The sequence below is a fragment of the Geotrypetes seraphini genome, chromosome 4, assembly GCF_902459505.1.
Source record: "Geotrypetes seraphini chromosome 4, aGeoSer1.1, whole genome shotgun sequence".
Classification (NCBI taxonomy): Eukaryota; Metazoa; Chordata; class Amphibia; order Gymnophiona; family Dermophiidae; genus Geotrypetes; species Geotrypetes seraphini.
In genome coordinates, this window is record NC_047087.1 from 145,719,901 (window position 1) to 145,741,142 (window position 21,242).

Sequence of the window (21,242 nt, forward strand, 5' to 3'; positions counted from 1 at the left end):
TGGAACTGGAGGCACTTCAAGCAGGGGAGGAGGGAGACAGAGATGCAGAGAACGTCCAGATAGAGGAAGCAGAGAACAAGACAGAAGACACCATCGAGGAAGAAGTCCGAGAGCTGGAGAAGTTCATAGAGGAGGGATACAGGGAGGCCGTGGAAAATCACCAGCAAAGGTGGAACTGCCAAAAGACACCTACAGAGAGTGTGGACCACCCGACAGACAACCACCAGGAAGAAATGGGTGATACAGTAGCGAGAACGAAGGATACGGACCTGCGGCAGGAGAGATGGACATACACCAGGGACATGGACCTGAGGCTGCAGAATCAGGAGAAGATAGAGAGCACAGCAATCGTCGTGAGCAACTCCATCATCAGACAAGTTGACAGCCACGTAGCGGGAGGAAGACTTGATCGGCTGGTGACCTGCCTACCGGGAGCCAAGGTAGAAGACCCTCTTGGAGGATGATCTGGAGGGAGGGTAGTGAAATGTAGAGATTAACCCCCCCAAATGATCTGTAGAACCCAGAGATAGGAGGAGATGAGTTCCCAACGATGAAAATAAAATTGAAGGCAACCTCAGATTGGCTGAGGGAGAGGCTGAAGCAGGGGGATTGCAACTATGCACTCGGATAACAGGTCAAAAAGACTGATTTGACTTAGAAGGAGCAGCAGGTTGGGCCTTGGAAAGACACTGCTGATTTTGGTTTTTCTTCTGTGACCTTACTAGAGCAGAGGTTTGGGCTGAAAAACGCCTCTGATACAAAGGTCTCGATGGTTGAGGCTTAGACTTAGGTTTTACTAAGGTGTCCCATCAAGTTTCATGTGCAGTTAGCTTTTGGGTAGTGCTCACGAGATGTTGGAAAGCCCTCAACTTCCAACAGGGAATATATTTTTGATATGCGGGAAATTGCTTCAAGTAGCATGAGAAATAAAAATTGTATTTGACAACTCTATTTGCCAACAATGAATTTTGATATAGCCTTCAGGCAAATCAGTCCATAGTAAGGCCCTTCCTACCAGGAGAGACAGATGCATAAACTTTTGATGGAGTAGATTTTTTCAAAGTAGACTCCACAACCAGGGATTGATGCTCGAGTTGAGGTTTGTCAAATCCCAGAAGAGAGATTATTTTATACAGAGAATCTAATTTCTTGGGTGCCACCGGTACCGAGAGAGGTGGTTCTAAGTTCTTGTACAAAGTCTCCATCAGAATCCCATGTAAAGGGAGTTTAAGCATGTCTTTAGGAGGCTGATCATAGTTTCCAGAAACTCTTCACTATATTTGGAATCAGCCTCCAATTTCACCGAAAGGTCCTTTCCCAGTTGTCGAATAAATCGAGTGAAGGAAAGCTTTTCAGTAGGTAAAGAAGCTCTAGCTAGAGAATGCCTGGGAGACTTCGATGGCAGAGAAACATCATTATTGGAAGGTGAAGATGATGGATCAGGATTTGAGTCATCCTACAAATCAGAACTTTTGGAGGAGAGAAGGAGACTTGTGCTTCGATCCATGACGTTCTGGTGTCGGGGTCACGGAATGCTTCCATTTGCGGGAGACCTTCCCTGACTTCATCGAGCTCTTGTCTGAACGTCTGGAAGACAATTAGTGATGGTGAGCAGATGGAGATCGGTGCCTGGAAGAACGATGCTTTGATGCATGGGTGGTTGGACTGGAACAGTGCCGAGAGTCCTTGGAATGCACTTATGTAGCATCGACAGTACCAGAAGTCCTGGCAGTGTTAGACTCAGGCTGGGCCAGTACTGGAGAGTAGAGCATTAGGAGAAGTGTTTGGAACTGATCCCCAAACTCCTTCAAAGCAAAACATCAAGCTTTTGCTTCAAGATAAGCACTGTTACCTATGGCTTCGACGCCCGTACTATACGTGATGACTCCAATGACAAGCACCCCTTGATACTGGAACCGGTCGCTGCAGGGACTTGTGCTTGGTTGGCATGAATTGGCTCAATGCCTTTGTGACCTGTGTCCCTTATAGGGAAGAGGATGGCTTCTTAGCCAGCTTACCAGAGGGTGCGATGTGCTGCAATACTAGTGTCGATATCTTCGATGCCGATGACTTCGAGGAAGATGGTGTCGTTGGCGCATCTTCCTCCATGCTGACACCGAAAGTTTCTCCTGTTGAAGGATATGATTTTTGATGTTACGCTTTTGAAACGAAGAGCAGCATTTATACAACTGGACACTGTGTTCAGGACTCAAACACTGCAGGCACCAGCTATGAGGGTCAGTTAGGGATATAGTGCATGAACACCAACTGCACTTTTTAAATCCAGTCAGCGGGCATGATGTCAATGGGAACACTACCTCTGCTAAATTAAACTCGATGGCTGAGGCAGGAGAAAAGGCCCTGCCAGGACAAACCTGCAGACGACAAAAGAAGAAAAAATAATCTTTTTTTTAAAAAAAAATTTTTTATTAGCTTTAAGAAATAAAGAAATACAGTGGGACAGCAAAAAAAAAAAAAAAAATCAACAATCGTTGAAAAACCACAACTTCTTATCTCCGCGGAAAACTAAGAACTGAGGAGCCGCGCACCTACATCGGGCGGGAAGGCACTCGCGCATGTGCTGTGTGGGCTATCACGAACTTTCTGAAATCTTAAAGTGGCGATACTGGGGCTCTGTTGGTGACGTCACCCACATGTGAGAATATGCTGCCCACTTCTTCTGGGATAAAAACTATTACAGCCTCAAATAAACAAAACAATACAGAAATCTTTCGCAGTTATGAGAAATTTAAGACAAGTACGAAAATTCTTCGAAAGACCACAATTCCAGCTCATAGTTCAATCCCTTATACTAAGCCTACTGGACTACTGCAACATCCTCTACCTCCCCTGCCCTGCAACAATGATTAAACAACTACAAACAATCCAAAATACAGCTCTGAGACTCATCTACTCACTGAAGAAACACGACCATATCACAGAAGCATACATCGACTCACACTGGCTACCAATTCAAGAAAGAATACTATTTAAATTCTACTGCATGCTATTTAAATCGTTAAATGGAGACAGCCCAATCTACCTAAACAACCGCCTCTACCAAACTACATCACCCAGACACAGAAAAACACACACCCCTTTCACACACCCTCCAATTAAAGAAGTCAAATGGAAAAAATTGTATGACGGACTACTGGCAACACAAGCAGCAAAACTGGATAACCAAATCTCCAACCTACTGACAACCACCCCCGAATACAAGATCTTCAGAAAAGAAATAAAAACGATTCTCTTCAAGAAATCACTGAATCACTCTTAACATATCAATTACCGTCCATCCTCCTGCCTTCAACCCGGCCCACAGATACTACCAGTTCTTCTCAATTGCTCTTGAATTCACCAATAATTTACTGTATCCCACTATGTATATCTCTTTTATATCTCTTTTTGTAATCCGCCTTCTCAATATTGTAACCCACCTTTTATAACTCTTTTGTAATCCGCCTTGAACTGCAAGGTAATGGCGGAATAGAAATCTCTAATGTAATGTAATGTAATTAAGTAGAATGAAACTGCAATAAAATAATTTGTTAGATTTCACAAACAGTTTTGGATTCCTTTGCTAAGGTTGTATAGACTAAAAGTGGTATGTAAATTGCAGCAGTATAAAACATGTAAGTATTAGCACTAGTCTTTTTTGCTGTAAGATAATATAATATACCTGAAGTCCTGGAATAGGAGCAGGGAGTCGTATGTTAAGGAAACTGTGTACAAGCTGATAAGTTCCAGGTACTCCCCCAAGCTGTGCCTGGTGTAGATTTCCAAAGACAGTCACCAATGTGTAGCTCTTGTAACTGTAAGACATTTAAATGACAAAAGAATTAAGGGGGCGATGATATACTAAATTTTAAAAAAAAAACCAGTAATCCTGAAATCTTACTCAATTTATATTCATTTGATATTAAATGGAATCTTCTACTTTCATTTTAAAGAAAGAGAAAAACTAAACTTTAAAAAACATGAGTATTGGTGGAAGACTCTGTGATGCTGGACTCCTTGAACAATGTCATATAGTTAAATGTTGGTACTGAAACTGTATATTTTTGGAAGCCCAGTTAAAATGTATGTCATACGGTTATTGAACAAAAGGAATAAACATCCATCAGAATGGGTTTGAGGAGGAAGAGATTGAGAAGAGAAGCTCCCTGAATTGCAGTCTCCACATCGACAGGGCAACCAGAGGAATAATGAAGGAGCAAGAGTTAAGTCCAGGACCCTGCTCTGTTAGCACCACTTGCTGACCATGCATCTTCCTTGAAAGGCAATCCACCTCCATGGCACAGCGAGAGAGAACCACAGAACTTGAACCTGAATCAAAGTCTCTGCACCAGTTGGGAAGAAAGAGAAGAAATGGAGGAGTCAAGTTTAGGACTCTGTTGTGTTTTGGTGAGCCATTATCTCCCTCAAGAAAGTCCATCTACATGGCACATGGCTGTGAAAAAAGGGGCATGGCGAAAGTACTACTACTACTAATCATTTCTGCAGCACTACTAGATGTGTACAGTGTTATACACATTATATACATGTATTTTCTCTGTCCCCAGTGGGCTCAAAATCTAAGTTTTGTACCTAGAACAATGGAGTGTTACCATATTTTTTGTTCCATTAGACGCACCTGGCCATAAGACACACCCTAAATTTAGAGGAGGAAAACATGAAAAAAAATCATTTTGAACCATATTCTCCCTGCCAGGCTCGGCACCCAACCCCACACTCCTTGCCAAGCTCTGTACCCTGTCCCCCCTCCCTGCCAGGCTCTGTACCCTGTACCCCCTCTGGTGGTCTAGTGATAGGCCAGGACAGGGTAGGCAGGCCTAGAGGCTGGCAGGCAGGTAGGGACAGGGCAGGCAGGGACAGGGCAAGCAGGCAGGTAGGAACAGGAAAAGGCGGGTAGGTAGGTAGGTAGGCAGGCAGACCTCCCCTCCTCCTCCCAGGCAGGCAACCCCGGCCTCTCCCTCCTCCCTCCCAATTTTTAATTTGGCAAGGCGGGCAGGCAGGCCCCAGCCTTTACCTCCTCCCTCCCTATTTTTAATTGGGCAGAGCAAACAGGCAGGCCCCAGCCTCCCCCTCCTCTCTCCCAGGCAGGCAGACCCCAGCCTCTTCCTCCTCACCCCCCAGGCAGGCCCTGGCCCTTTTCCTCCTCCCCACCGCCCCCCGTGCACACCTTTTTTTTTTTTTACTTCTGTTCACGGCCAAGGCTGGCTGGCTGCCTGGTTCCTGCTGCTTCCTCCCAGAACTGCCAGCTGATATGGCAGTCTCCTCTTTCGTTCTCTCGTGGCATAGCGGTGCACCAGGTTCTCACGGGAAGCAGTGCAGGACCAGGCAGGCAACCTGGTGCGCTGCTATGCCACGAGAAAACAGATAGAAGAAGAGGAAGAAGCGTCAGCTGGCAGTTCTGGGAGGAAGCAGTGGGAACCAGGCAGCCAGCCTGCCTGCCTTGGCCATGAACAGAAGTTATTTAAAAAAAAAAAAAAAAAGGTATGCGCAGGGGGTGGCGGGGAGGAGGAAGAGGGCCAGGGCCTCCCTGTCGTCTGCCAGCCAGCTGAGGGCGCCACGTCCAGCGAGGGAAGATGGCTGCATTAAAAATAGGTAACGGGAGGGGTGGGGGGTGCTTTGGTTATTCATTCCATAAGATGCACCCTAATTTCCACCAACTTTTTTGGGGAAAAGTGCATCTAATGGAGCAAAAAATATGGTAAGTGACTTGCCCGTCACAAAGAGCTACAGTAGGAATCAAACCCAGTTTGCCAGATCAAAGCTCATTGCACTAACCATTAGGCTACTCCACCACTTCAGAACCAAGTGATGAGCATGTCTCTTCACTAGATTCTGAAGTAAGTAATCACTAGACTTAATGTTATGATGGGGAAGAGCAAGTACAACTGAAGAGTTCCTCAACTGGTGATCAGCCAGATCCTATGGACAATTATGTATAAACTCTCTCAAGTACATTTGCACTTGAATGTTTTTTGTCAAAGCCCTCTTTTTCAAGAGCTTTTTTTAATTTTTTTTCTTTAAAGGTCCATTCTTAGAACTCTTCCACATATGTTATCCTGTGAATCTCTTGTGTTCTTTCCCTTAGACTGAGGCATTTCTTTAAATGTGATGCTGGGTTCCTCGGCAGGCATGCCCTAGTAGGAATAATAAGATTTCTCTTTCAGGAGTCATCTCCATGTCGTGTTTAACGACCAACTCTGAGAACTGGATCTTCACCTAATTACCTCTGGAAGACAGTGTCTTGCACTAACCTATTTATTCAAGGTAATTAAGACAAGCTTTTATTTTTCTATTTAAAGAAAAACCAAACCTGTTGCCAACCTGAGAAAATATAAGGATAGACTTAATCAACTAGATGACAATACATAAAACAAAAGCACAATTACATCAGGAAACTGATGTGGCTGATATTAAGGCAGCTTGGATGTACATCAACAGGCTAAGCCCTCCGAGAATTCTTTAAGATCAAGGAATTTTTGATCACTTAATTTTCCAAAAACATGCTTGATGTCATCCTTAAAGATGATTATTTCTTAGAGATCTTGAATTTTGCTAACTCTATTCTTATGCCCTCTATTCTTATTTCTAAAATGTATTATTTGCTTAGAGAAGAATCTTCCCAGGGACTGGGGAGAGCTAGCGAAATGCAACATATGTACTCGTACATCGCCTGTTGGGATAGCTCATCAACGCAGAGTGTAGCGCTCAGCCTTTAGTTGTGTGGCAGCCACGAGGTTAGAAACATGGACGCTCCATTGCAAGATTGCACCATCAAATAACATGCAGTAGTGCACTTTCTTTGGGCAGAGGGAGTGAAACCTGTGAAAATTCACTATCAGATATTGACTCAGTATGGACATAGCACCATGAATCAACAAAATGTTTATGAATGAGTAAAAAGGTTTAAAGCAGGAAGAACAGGTGTAACCCACAAAGGTCGTTCTTCTCACCTATCAAAGTTGTGCGCACCCAAGAGTATAATGACAGAGTGGATGCCTTGATTAGAGAAGACCAATGGATAACAGTGTCTCAATTGGATGCAAATTTGGATATTAAACAAGCAGGCAGCATGTTCTCAAATGTGGGTGACGTCGTCCACGGAGCCCAGTGCGGACAGTGGTATAGTGTACATTTGGGGCTTTAGCAAGGCTTCAAGACTTTCCACACCATGCATGCGCGGGTGTCTTCCTGCCTGGTGCTGATTTGTGAGGTCATCATTTTTTTTTATTTTCCATAGAGTTTTAGAAGACATATCTGAACTTTGTTCCCTCGAGTTGGAGACTTAAAATTAAAGAACTATAAACTCCTGATTAAAGAAAAACGTTCAAAACATTATGCACAGAAAATAGGTTCAGCCAAGATAAATAGTAGAGAATTATTTAAACTGGTTAATAACTTAACCGATACTACACTGGTTTTAAAAGCGGATAATGAATGCTTGCCGTCTCCTGATACTCTTGCAGAGTTCTTCAATAGTAAAATTTTAGATTTGAGAGCAACATTACAATCTCCTACTTGCAACTATGATGCTTCACAACATAGTTACTTGGAATATGGCTCACACAACATAGTTACTTGGAATATGGCTCAAGGGCTGATATGTCCTGGGATCATTTCCAAGCCCTAGACTGACAACAGTTTTTAAAGTTGTTCAATAAACACATAAAACTAGCTACGCGACCCCCGGCTGAGACCTAAATGCCCTTTTTATTGTTCTTTCCCTATATGTTTTCTCTTTTACTTGATAAACTGTAGTTCTACCCTTCTTTCCCTTTTTTTGTTCCTTTTGTTTTGTATTGTTTTTAAATGTTTTTAATAATGATTATTGTTTTAACGGATGTATAGTTACCCCATATATGTTTTTAACGTAATGTTCACCCCCTAGAAGACCGATTGGGGTCTTCCAGGATTGGGCGGTTTATAAAATTCCTAAATAAACTTGAAATCGAACTGTTTGCTGGACATAATGGAAAATGCTTCATCTACTTTTAAAGCAGATTTATTTAAATGGGCTACTTTTTCTTTAAGGGACTATTTTCCTGAAGAATTGGGTCAAGTTTTGGTTACCCCTATTCTTAAAAATCAGAAGGTATCAATTGCCATGAAATCCATTTATAAATCCATAACAAGCATTCCTTTTTTTACCAAATTACTGAAAGGTTTAGTTAATTTAGAATTAGTAAGTTATTTGGATAAATTTAATATCCTTAATGACCATCAGGATTTAGAAGAGGATTTAGTCAGGATTTAGAAGAGGATATAGTACGGAGATCGTCTTAACTTCAGTGCCTTAATTCTTCAGCTAGATTTTAGTACTGTCTTTGATCTAGTAGATCATGAAATATTATTGAGTTGTTTCGACACAATAGGACTTTCAGGAAGGGTCTGGAACTGATTTCAAGGTGTTTTGAAGAAAAGATCTTATCAAATGATTTGTGACGGTAAATATTCTCATTCATGGAGCAATACATCTGGTGTGCCCCAAGGTTCTCCGCTATCACCTTCCTTATTCAACATCTACATCTCCCCTTTAGGACATTTATTAAAGAGTTTAAATGTAAAATTTTATATATACGCAGATGACATTTCTATTTTAATCCCTCTAAATAATTTTACCACTGAAATTTTAAACCAGATATCTTCTATTATGACTCAGATACGGAAAAATCAAACTTTTCTTGTCTAATCCCAACGACAAAATAACAAACTCATTGCTTCATCTTAATGGTCATGACTACCCGATTATTAAATCTATCAAAATTCCGGGAGTCAAACTAGACCGACATTTAACACTAGCAGAACACACGAACTTAGTGGTACAAAAATGCTTTTTTACATTGTGGAAATTAAGAACCATAAAAAATATTTTGATCCTTTATCGTTCAGACTATTAGTGCAGGCATTAGTTTTATTTATTTTAGACTATTGTAACATCGTCTATTTAGGAGCACCCAAAAAAATTCTAAGGAAATTAAGGATAATTCAGAATACAGCTGTTCGATTTATTTTTGGTTTAAAAAAGAACGACCATATTAATCCATATTATCATTTATTTCATTGGCTGCCTTTGGAGGCAAGAGTATTATTCAAATTTTCCTGTATCTGCTTTAAGATGATATCGGGATTGTCTCCAGCTTACTTTTTTCCTCATTTTGTGTTGCATAAGACCATCAAGAGAAACTAGAAACTTCTACTTATTTGCTTATCCAAAAATTAATAGGTGTAGATATAAGACCTTCTTAGATAGGACCCAAGCATTTCAAGCTGGTAGGCAACAATCTTGGTTAGGTAAATGATTCAGCAAGCTATGTTATCCTATTGCAGTTTTCGGAAATTAAGACTACTTTGTTCGATAAGTTTATTACTTAGTGAGTTTTATTATTGAAATTCTATTTTACAAATATTTGTATTTTTTACTGTATTATTGTATTTTGCTGATTGTCCAGCTCTTTTTAGTGTAAACCGTCTAGAACTTTTGGTTATGGTGGTATGAAAGAATAAATAAAGCTATTATTAGCTCTGAATCTGAAATTTGCCATAATGCATGATGACTTCAGCTAAAGTAAAGTCTGCGCATGATGGGTTCCCAAACAGCTTACTGATCTGCACAAGAAACAACATGCAGAGGTTGAAACCCAGTTCCTGAGATGGTATGAAAAACATCCAAGTATTCGGAAGAGAATTATCACCGGCAACGAGACATGGGTACATCACTGTGACAGGAGGATGGGAAAGGATGGAGGGATAGAAAGATGCTGCAGAGAGAAGGCACAAGGGGATGGGTAAGAGGTGAGGAAAGATGCTGCACATGTGGGGGAGAGAAAGGAAAGAGGAAGAATTGGGGTGAAGGAGAAGAAGGGAGAGATGATCATGTACATTTGTTTTGTACACTAAGCCTTATGTTTTCATATTTTGCTACCTTTTAAAGACCAAAACCTTTTATGTTATGATGTTTACATTTAATTTATATTAGTTCACAAACACTCCATCCCATCTGCTCTTGGTACGGCCCCCTCTGTCAATTTTAAGTATCCATTGTGGCCTGCGAGTCAAAAAGTTTGCCCACCACTGTTGTAGACCATAGGGTTACTTCCCACTACTTGCATGAGCTGCAGAAGAAATCCATTCCAGGTTTCTCACTATGCCTCCAGAGTACATCATAGGCTAGTTTAGCGCCCTCTAGCAGCATAGAGAGACACACACATCTGTGAAGTAGAGGCACCTGTAACAGGTTAAACCATTGTTCTGCTCAAACAATGAAACAGTACTGTTAACCGCCAACAGAGGCGTCAAAGGAGTTCAGAGCTACTCCTACAACAGAGCATCCCTCAGCGGTTCAAAAGGAGCCCTGGCAAAGCCAGTCAGCACCACCTTAAGGTCCCAGGCTGGGAGCTAATTCTTAACAGGTGGCCGGACCCGAAGATCTTTCTGTAAACCGAGCAACATCCGAATGCAACGCCAAAGCGAACAGACAATCCTGGTATCTAAAACCAGAGAGACCGGCCATCGGGATCCATAGAGACGCCACCGTGAGGCCTTTATCCAGACCTGCATGGAGAAAGCAAGGACCCGCAACACCTGAGTCAAATAAGGGTCTACCTGTTCTTGGTCACTCCAGCGCTGTAAAGGTCTTCTACGCCTTAGCATAAGCCGACACAGAGGACAACATTTTAGACCTAAGAAGCTTTAGCTATGACAAGCTCTGAATAGCCTTTATTTTGTTTAATTTTAAAGCTGCGCTCAAGAACTAAGCCATAAGAGCAAAGATCCTTTGTGGCAACCGGGCCTGGAGTGAGAAGGTCAGGAAAGACACTCAGGCGCAGACTGTATGCCACCCGCAGCCGCATCAGATCTGCACCCCAAGGCCTTCAATGCAAATTGGGTGCCACCAGAATGACGCTGCTGGAGTGAATTGCAATCCTCCAAAGGACCCAGCCAAACAGTGGCCAAGGCAGGAAAACATATAGAAGAACCACTGGAGGTCACAGTTGCTCAAGAGCATCAAATCTCTCATCTCCAAGCCAGATCTGCGACTGAAGAAGCATGGAGCCATCTTGGGGCCATGAGGTTGAAGCGGGACTGCCCGCAGCACCTCATGTATGCCCAAAACACCTACTGCACTAGGGTGAGCTCTCCCCGAAACTCTAAGACTGATGGCTGAGGAAGTCTGCTGGAACATAGGCCACTGCAGCTACATGCGCTGCCATCAGCGCAAGGAGATGACTTTCCATCTAAAGGAAAAGAAGTCGAGCCTCCTGCGCCAAAGGAGAGTTATTGGTTCCTCTGACAATTAACAGAGACCACTGCCATCAATGATCGACCACTTCTGAAAAGAACAACCACCGTAGTGAGCCCCTCCCAGCCACGATGGCTGGCATCTGTGGTTACTACAAATAAGGAGGCAATGCTTAATGGAACACTCTGGCAGAGTGATTGAGGATGAAGACAAGTTCAAGAAGTTCAAGTTTATTGTTTTTAATATACCAACCATCAACAAGTATCTAGCCAGTTTACAATGCTATGATAAAATAAGAATTAGAGTAATACTTATATATATATAAAAAAAAAAGGAGGGGGAGGTGAACATTAAAGACATTGTACAATTACAAACATGAGAGTGGGGCTTGAGAAGAAGGGGGGGTAAAGTTACATTGTTAGGAGAGAAAAGTAAGGAAAAAAAAGGAGTTTGAGTTAAAGAGAAAAGAGAGGGAGAGGGAGAAAACATTAGGGGTGGGGTCGCTTCTTAAAAGCGGTTGGTAGGCGAAGTGATGAGAGGTTCAAAGGCTGTAGAATGCATCTTGAAATAAGATTTTCGTGGCGAAGGTAGGATGGCAGGGCATTCCATAGAGTTGGGGCAACTACAGAGAAATTGGATTTCCTAGTGTAGTAGAATTCCTTAATAGAAGGAACAGATAATAGATTCTGATCAGCTGATCTAAGAGTCCGAGAGGGGCAAAAATGGATAAGGAGTTTGTCCAAAAAAGGTGGTAGATGCGAAAGTTTGATTTTAAAGACCAACATAAGTGTTTTATAAGTAATGCGGTGTGTGATAGGTAGCCAGTGTGCTTCTTTCAGTAGCGGGGTAACATGATCATATTTCCCTAACTTATTTATAAGTTTTATTGCCGTGTTTTGAATGAGCTGTAAACGTCATAATTCTTTTTGGGGAATTCCGTTATAAAAAGAATTGCAGTAATCAAGGTGAGAGATAACTAGTGAGTGAACTAGGGTTGTAATTGCTTCGGTTTCAAGAACAGAAGTTAAAGAGCGAATAAGCCGGAGTTTATAAAAGCAGATTTTTACCACTGAACTAATCTGATTGTGAAAAGTTAGATCTTTGTCTATGATTATACCGAGTAATTTTATTTTTGTTTCCATTTTTACAGGGTGAGATTTGATGAGGATCTTACCTGTTATTATTTTGTTGTTTTTGGTTGGGAAAAGTAAACCACAGGATTTATTGATATTGAGGGAGAGTTTGTTTGCATGAAGCCAATCGCTGATTTTGTCCAGTTTGGTATTAATTTCTTGTATTTCGGATATGTTTGAAGAATCAACGGGGTGAAGTAGTTGAATGTCGTCTGCATAGGCGAAAACAGTGAAACCGATAGATTGAGCTAGCGTGAGGAGAGGAGAAATAAAGATATTAAACAGTAAGGGAGAAAGAATACTTGCTTCTAGAGTCCACAACAGACTCAGATCTAAGACATCTCAGTTAGGGGCACAGTGAGACAGGAAGGCATACTGAAGAGCATGCATGCGTTCGTCCAGGGAACCACATCCAGCTTGGTAATACTGGAACCCAAAATCTATAGGACGTCCCACGCCAAAGGGGCCGCCATCATCAATAGGGCCGCCATCATCAACAGGTCCAGAGCAGACGTGGGCAACTCCAGTCCTCGAGGGCTGGAATCCAATCGGGTTTTCAGGATTTCCCCAATGAATATGCATAATTCCATAAACAAAAAGAGCTATATTATTATTTACTAGTATTATAAATATTCACTACTAGCACAAATAAATTATACACAAATTTATTTCATCATGTTTTCTAAAATACATAAGACAACACATAAACATATATATCACACCCCTTAAATATATCTGAAACCTTCACAAAAACCTCCCACTAAAAGTTCATTCTCTAAGTGCACCACAGTCCATATCATATAAAAATCTTCATTCATGCGTCATGCACCAATCTTCTCCCATATGTTGGAATGATACATCCAACACAAATATGTGTTTCGCCCTTCGGCATCATCAGGGGCTTTAGATTGTTCTCAGCTTCAGTTTTATCACATATTCTATAATACATGACATGTACTTGCTTATTATCCTTACTCAAAATAACATCACAATATATCAAACATGACAATATATCAAATACTTCATTCCATAGTTTATAAGTATAAAATTCATACCTTCTCACTCATTACACATAATATATAAGCCACACACCGCTGAGAGAACTATCCAAACCAGGACCTCTCTCTGCAATAGCTCAACAGGAACTGAAAACATCATGATCATCTCAGCCTAATCCATGTTATAACCGTTGCACAGCTGACTCCACTTATAACAAATGCCATTCTACTTCCTTGTTTAAACCACGAGGTTCAACAGTACCCCAGGAATAAATCAACTTCTGTTCTTTCCTTAATAAAATCTCTGAAACATTACCACCACGAGCCAAGTGGACAGTGATTAATACTACAAATTTTAAATCGCTCACCTTATGTTTATGTTGCACCCAATAGGCTACCAATGGCAGATTTAAATTCTCCAACCTTAAATTGCTCACATGTTGGGCTATAAGCTGTTTGATCTTTCTCCTGGTCTGGCCAAAATACCATAATCTACACGGACATACAATCCCATATATTACTTGATGTGTATTACAATCTGTTCTGTCCCATAAGTAAAATATTTTATTACTATTAGGAATATTGATTTGATCAGTTTTTAAAACAAACCGGCAATAAACACATCCTCTACATAAGAACATAAGAAGCGCCATCTCCGGAACAGACCCTAGGTCCATCAAGTCCGGCGATCCGCACACGCGGAGGCCCCGCCAGGTGTACCCTGGCATAGTTTTGGTCCCCATATCGCTCCAAGCTTCTCATAAAGAGAAGTGCATCTAGCCTACCCCTACCCATGTCACTTCATGCCACTCATAAGGAGATGTACATCTAACTTACCCTTAAATCCTAGAATGGTGGTTTCCGCAATTACCTCTTCTGGGAGAGCATTCCAGGTGTCCACCACTCGTTGTGTGAAGCAGAACTTCCTGATATTTGTCTTGAACTTGTCCCCCCTTAGCTTCAGCCCATGTCCTCTTGTCCGTGCCACATTGGACATTGTAAATAACGTTTTTTCCTGCTCTATTTTGTCGATTCCTTTCAGTATTTTGAATGTCTCGATCATATCCCCTCGTAGTCTCCTTTTCTCAAGGGAGAACAACCCCAGTCTCTTAGGTCTTTCCTCGTAATCCAGGTTCTCCATACCTTTCACCAGCTTTGTTGCTCGTCTCTGCACCCTCTCTAGCAGTATGATATCCTTCTTTAGGTATGGAGACCAATGCTGGACGCAGTACTCCAAGTGTGGTCTGACCATCCCTCTATAAAGCGGCATTATGACTTTCTCCGATCTACTCGTGATTCCCTTCTTTATCATGCCTAGCATTCTATTCGCGTTCTTCGCTGCCGCCGCACATTGCACCGACGGCTTCAGTGTCCTATCGATTAATACTCCCAGGTCCTTTTCCTGTTCAGATTTTCCCAGAGTTGCACCTGACATACTATACTGAAATCCTCTACTACCACTTCTATTGTCTAACAGCTCACAAAGGTTCCTCCCCAAGTGTAAGCAAACCTCAGGATATCATGGAGTATGCATGAGATCTATTTGCATTCACTGCTTCAATGCATATTCATTGGGGAAATCCTGAAAACACCACTGGATTCCAGCTCTCAAGGACAGGAGTTGCCCACCCCTGGTCCAGAGCTTCTGTTTTCAAGCCTTGGGCAGGTAAACATGGTCTGATGCCGTATCGACTATTTCAGTGACTGCGTGGGCGTCAGATGGCTTTTTAAAAATTTTTTTTTATTAAGGATGATAATTCAGTCAAGGTCTTCCAGTATGCCACAGGTGTTGAGTAGGGTAACTTACCAAACCCTGTCCTTAGTTGCCCGGGAATAATGACAATTGCACAAATATTTTCCAATCGGTTATTTTTTATTGGCTTTGACATAAGCATCTTTCATTATGCATTTGTGCAAGAAGATATAAAGCTAGGCATGTCAACGTACATCTCTCCTGGCAAATATGATCAAAAAAATCCGCTCTCACAAGGTTCACTTATATACTTTTGTAATACTTAGGATGACATAACACTTGTCAACCAATCAGCCAACAGAGGCCATCCTTAGGTATGAACAAAGAAAATTCATTTTAACATAGTTATCAGGCTTAAGAAAAGTTTTACTAATCACATCTTTGCTTACATCAATTTCTGAATGCGCAACACATAACATATCCAATGAACCCTTTGTAATTCTCAAAAAAGTTTAATCAACCAGCCTTTCTGACCAAGACTCAGTAACGCTGACGGCTTCAAATTTCACTGACACACACAAGAACGGAAAGACCCATACCCCCCACCCCCCTTACTAAGAGTTTCCTAATATGGGCTTAAAGGAGCCCTGAAACAGCCTCCTGGAATTTCACAGTGTAGAGAGAATTGGCTAGCTTAAAGGTCAGAGAGGTCAAACTACAGATATTGCCTTTCAGGATTTCTTCAGATTTTAAATATATAAAATATGTTTTCAAAACCATTTCTCATATTTAAACATACATTCATATTCATAATCACTCATGGGATCCCATCATCCATAAACAAGCAACACTCATATCTCATTCAGATCTCAGTCATATTCCATAATTCTTTAAAACATATAAAAAAGATTATTCTCTACCCAGCATTGAAATGCCAGGACCATCTGTTAATACTTAGGCCATGAGGTTTCTCTTATTCCCCCTGGGCATGGTAGTCCACACAAAGAACACCAGAAACCCAGGCCTTCCTTAAGCGGGAAAACTTCAGTATGGTTTACATCACAAAGAGACACACAGAAAGACAGAAAACCAAAATGGAGGCAGATTAATATACCATGGAGTCATTAATACCTCTAGAAGTGTGTCATGTGTATCCTGATTTCCCCTATGATCTAGCTTAGCAAAATACATAAAGAGAATATTATTATGCTTTTCCTTATCTGTAGTGTTTTTATGGCCTGTGGCCTTAACTTTCACATGTGCTTCTAACTAGATATACCCAGAACCACAGGGAAAGCAGGCGTTATATGTAGAAAAAATCTCCAACATACTCCACAAACACGTCTTGCACACTATCCATTCCATTAACGCATTATAGCACCTCCCCACCAGCCAGCCAGCGCCACTACTCAATGTCACAGTCGGTCCTCAAGGGCCACAATCCAGTCGGGTTTTCAGGATTTCCCCAATGAATATGTATTGAAAACAGTGCATGCAAATAGATCATATGCATATTCATTGGGGAAATCCTGAAAACCCGACTGGAACGTGGCCCACAACCCTGCAGTATGCGGAGCGTGCGCCCCTTTTCTGAGTGCGCTCTGAGCAACCAGATAAGGGTGAGCCTGCAAATCCATCTTCCTCAGAGGAGCTGCTACTACCACCATCACTGTGCCCAAAGGGCAGGGCCGAAAACTGACAATGCTGATACAGCACATGAAACCGCAGAAACTGGTGGTGATCTGGAAAAATGGGAATGTGTAAATTCACCTTCGTAAGATCGAGGAAGGCCAGAAATTCCCCCGGAGCCATTGCTGTAAGGACCAACCACATGGTCTCCATCCAGAACCAAGGAAGCTTGAGAGCCAGATGGAAGTGCTGCAAAATCAGAATCGGTCTCCAATCTGTTGATCCTCTCTTAGGAACGAAAAAATTAACAGAGTATCACTCTCAACCCGAATGTTAGCTTGGCACCAACTCTACTGCTTGAAGATCCATCAAGCACTGAACAGTAGCTTGGAGTAAGCTCACTGTGTCTGGGCTCCCGACAGGAGAAGACACAAACTAGTCTAACAGAGGCTGGGCAAATCCAGCTTGCAGCCCAACTAAATAAATTCCACAAACCACTGAACTTCAATAATGTGCATCCAGGCAGGCCAAAACTCCGAGAAGCAACCCCCTATCCACAGAGGGGCCCTTGGTTCCCTGGCATCATTCGGTCGCAAAGACAGATCAAGCAGGAAGGGCGGTGGTAGACAGAGCGCGCCCTTAGCCTGGAACCCCAAGAAAATCTCTGTGAAGAGGATGGAGAATCTTGCCTGTAGTCACAAAAATTTCATCAGGAGTCACGCAAAGGAGGATGCCCAGCACCCTTGGGCTGTGCTCTATCATCCAGCAAGGTCTTCGGGTGATGGCCCATTACCGAATTCCTGAGGTCAACCAGCCCCATGCCAAACAATAACTGCCCATGAAAAGGTGGCCGCGCCAGAATTGCCTTGAAGGTGGAATCGCCAGCCCACTGCCGAATCCAGAGCATTTAGGAAGCCGAAATAGAATACGCCGACACCTTTGCCAGCAACTTCAAAAGGCCCTAGAAGCCATCTGCCATGTAGTCCATCCCAACCAAAAAAAGCTGCGTTAAAGTCATTCATAGATGAGCTAGACAGGCACGTGCCACAGAGGACATAGTCAATAACTAAATTATCTGGTTCAAAACTTTCCGGAGAATCACATCCACCTGGCTGTCTTGCACAGCTTTCAGCATAACTGTCCTGTCACTATGGAGAGAGGTGCACTGGATCACCTGAGCTATCAAGGAATCTCCCTTGGGCTGCCATAAAAAAAATCTACGGCCACTCCTACTCCCGAGGATGCAAGCTGGACAGCCCTAGCATCCCGTAAAGGACCTTCCTGAGAATCAAACTACTCCAAACTAGAGAACTACATGGGAATGGGGACAATGGGAATCCAACAGGATAGTGAAAGATGTATACCAACTATTTAATATACTAAGATACAGCAACGGGTTGGTAGTTAATGAATAAACCTAAATGGAGGAAAAGATCTCAGATCCACCACTAAGGGAACACATAAGTATTCTCCCTTCAGTTGTGTGGTGATAGATTTCTTTCATTGATCAAAAAAACCCCATTATATTTTTTTGATTATTTTTTGTTTATATTTGTGTTTGAATAAAAATCATAAAGTGCGTTATTTAATAAATTATTCATATGTTAATACTATGCAGAGAAAATATTACTTATCTGCAGCTGAAGACAGGTTAAAGTGCTTGAGTGCTCCAATCGAAAAGTGCAAAAAGCCAAAGCTGAAAAAAGATAGCACACAAAGAATGTTAAAGTGCTCAGTGCTTATCAAAATTGCACAGTGTAATTAAAATGCAGAAAAAATTTTTACTTATCTGCAAATTGGAGAAGCAGGTTAAAGTGCTATAGTGTAAAGTGCTCTATGCATAATCATAAATATGGCACTTCACATACATCCTGCTTGTTCAAAAGCGTATTGCACAATCCCGTCTCAGATCATTAAATCGATTTTTAAATTCAAATCATTCTCATTCTCAACGGGTCCCATTTCACCCTACAAAGGGCTTCATCAGGAAACGAGTTGGATTAAAATGAAATATTAAATATTAAAGGATCATTCAAACTACTAAATAGCAATAACTTATTGACAAAAGAATCACAAAAGTAAAGTTAAAAATTACTTACTGCTTTTACGGGATAGACCTATGCTATTCACACCCGATTCAATAAAAAATGGTGCTTATAACTACTAAGAACGCCAACACATGCGCAGTGAATTTTGATGACGTAAACATTGCTCACATGGCTATTAAACCTAGTGCATGCGTGCTAGCCTAACAAATTTTGCTAGCGTTTTTTAAAGTAATCGCGATTCTAATGCATATTTAAGTTATTGTGGAGAACTATCCTAAAATATTATAAAGATCATTATTATGAAAATTATTCTAAAAGTTGTTGAACATTTATCGGGAACTCTATTAATGCATTATTATAAAGAAAATCATTGAATATATCTATTTAAGGAAGAACCAACAAACTGTTATACAAACATGGACCATTCTACTTTAGTGTTTAATCCATTGGGGTATATGCTGTTTAATCTGTAAATCCATCTAGATTCTCTCTGTTTCAGACGGCAGACTCGATCTCCCCCTCTAATGGACTTTGGTTCAATATCTATGACAAAACACTTCAAATCTTGAAAGGAATGGTTCACGAGTTTACAATGCTCGACTATCACTTCGAGTTTCAAGTTTGATTTATGCTCTCGCATTCTGGTCCTTAAGTCTCTAGATGTCATACCGACATAAAACTTGTCGCATGGACACATAATCAAATAAACAATATAAGTGGTCTTACAGTTTGTAAAATGTCTGAGAAAATATGTCTTCTTGTCTTGTGGATTGGTAAACTTTTTGCATTCTTTAGTAATGCTGCAGATGTTACAGCAATCACATTTATAATGCCTCAAAACAATGTTTCCTGCTAAAGGTTTAGTGGTGGTCTGTGAAACAAAAGGTGGACTTAATATTTCCTTCAAATTTTGATTTCTAGAAAAAGCGATTCGCAGAAGTTTTTGTTCAAAAATCGGATGCAGATTCACTATTTCCCAATTTCTCTTTACGATATCCACTGCTACCTTACTTTTGGAACAATATCTCATGACAAAAGTTTCATAATCATCTTCCTACGGACTTTGTTGGCTTCCTTTCAATTGACTTAATAAATGATCTCTATTCAAATATTTGGCACGATTTCGGGCTCTCTTTAAAGTTTTCTTTGGTTAACCTCTTGATTCTAGTTTTGTTTGTAAGGCTTTAGATTGAATATTATATTCTTTTAAAGATGAACAGTTCCTCCTAATTCTAACCATTTGGGAGAACGGAAGGCTTTCTTTCAATTTTCTTGAATGGCTACTATCAAACTTTAAAAAAGTATTCTGATCAGTCGGCTTAATGTGTACTTTTGTTGAAAATTTTTTGCTTTCAGAGTCTAACAGAATATCAACATCTAAAAATTGAATATTCTCTGTAGATGAATTCATGGTAAATTGAATATGGGGACACTAAACCTTTAGCAAGAAACATTGTTTTGGAGCATTATAAATGTGGTTGCTGTAACATCTGCAGCATTACTAAAGAATGCAAAAAGTTTACCAATCCACAAGACCAGAAGACATATTTTCTCAGACATTTTACAAACTGTTTTACATTTTACAAATTGTTTATTTGATTATGTGTCCATGTGACAAGTTTTATGTCGGTATGACATCTAGAGACTTAAGGACCAGAATGAGAGAGCATAAATCAAACTTGAAACTCGAACGGTGCTCTGAAGTGATAGTCGAGCATTGTAAACTCATGAACCATTCCTTTCAAGATTTGAAGTGTTTTGTCATAGATATTGAACCAAAGTCCATTAGAGGGGGAGATCGAGTCTGCCGTCTGAAACAGAGAGAATCTAGATGGATTTACAGATTAAACAGCATATACCCCAATGGATTAAACACTAAAGTAGAATGGTCCATGTTTGTATAACAGTTTGTTGGTTCTTCCTTAAATAGATATATTCAATGATTTTCTTTATAATAATGCATTAATAGAGTTCCCGATAAATGTTCAACAACTTTTAGAATAATTTTCATAATAATGATCTTTATAATATTTTAGGATAGTTCTCCACAATAACTTAAATATGCATTAGAATCACGATTACTTTAAAAAACGCTAGCAAAATTTGTTAGGCTAGCACGCATGCGCTAGGTTTAATAGCCATGTGAGCAATGTTTACGTCATCAAAATTCACTGCGCATGTGTTGGCGTTCTTAGTAGTTATAAGCGCCATTTTTTAATGAATCGGGTGTGAATAGCATAGGTCTATCCCGTAAAAGCAGTAAGTAATTTTTAACTTTACTTTTGTGATTCTTTTGTCAATAAGTTATTGCTATTTAGTAGTTTGAATGATCCTTTAATATTTAATATTTCATTTTAATCCAGCTCGTTTCCTGATGAAGCCCTTTGTAGGGTGAAACGGGACCCATTGAGAATGAGAATGATTTGAAGTTAAAAATCGGTTTAACGATCTGAGACGGGATTGTGCAATACGCTTTTGAACAAGCAG

At 40.8% G+C, this 21,242-nt stretch overlaps 1 protein-coding gene across 7 annotated transcripts in view; it reads right to left on the reverse strand.

Moving 5' to 3' along the window:
- NUP93 (nucleoporin 93) overlaps positions 1-21,242 on the reverse strand; it is a 757,735-nt gene that overhangs the window by 345,431 nt on the left and 391,062 nt on the right. For all 7 annotated transcript variants that reach the window (XM_033940752.1, XM_033940756.1, XM_033940750.1 and 4 more), the window contains one exon: positions 3,683-3,815. In XM_033940752.1, the coding sequence (XP_033796643.1) occupies positions 3,683-3,815 (133 nt within the window). The remainder of the gene's footprint in view (positions 1-3,682; positions 3,816-21,242) is intronic.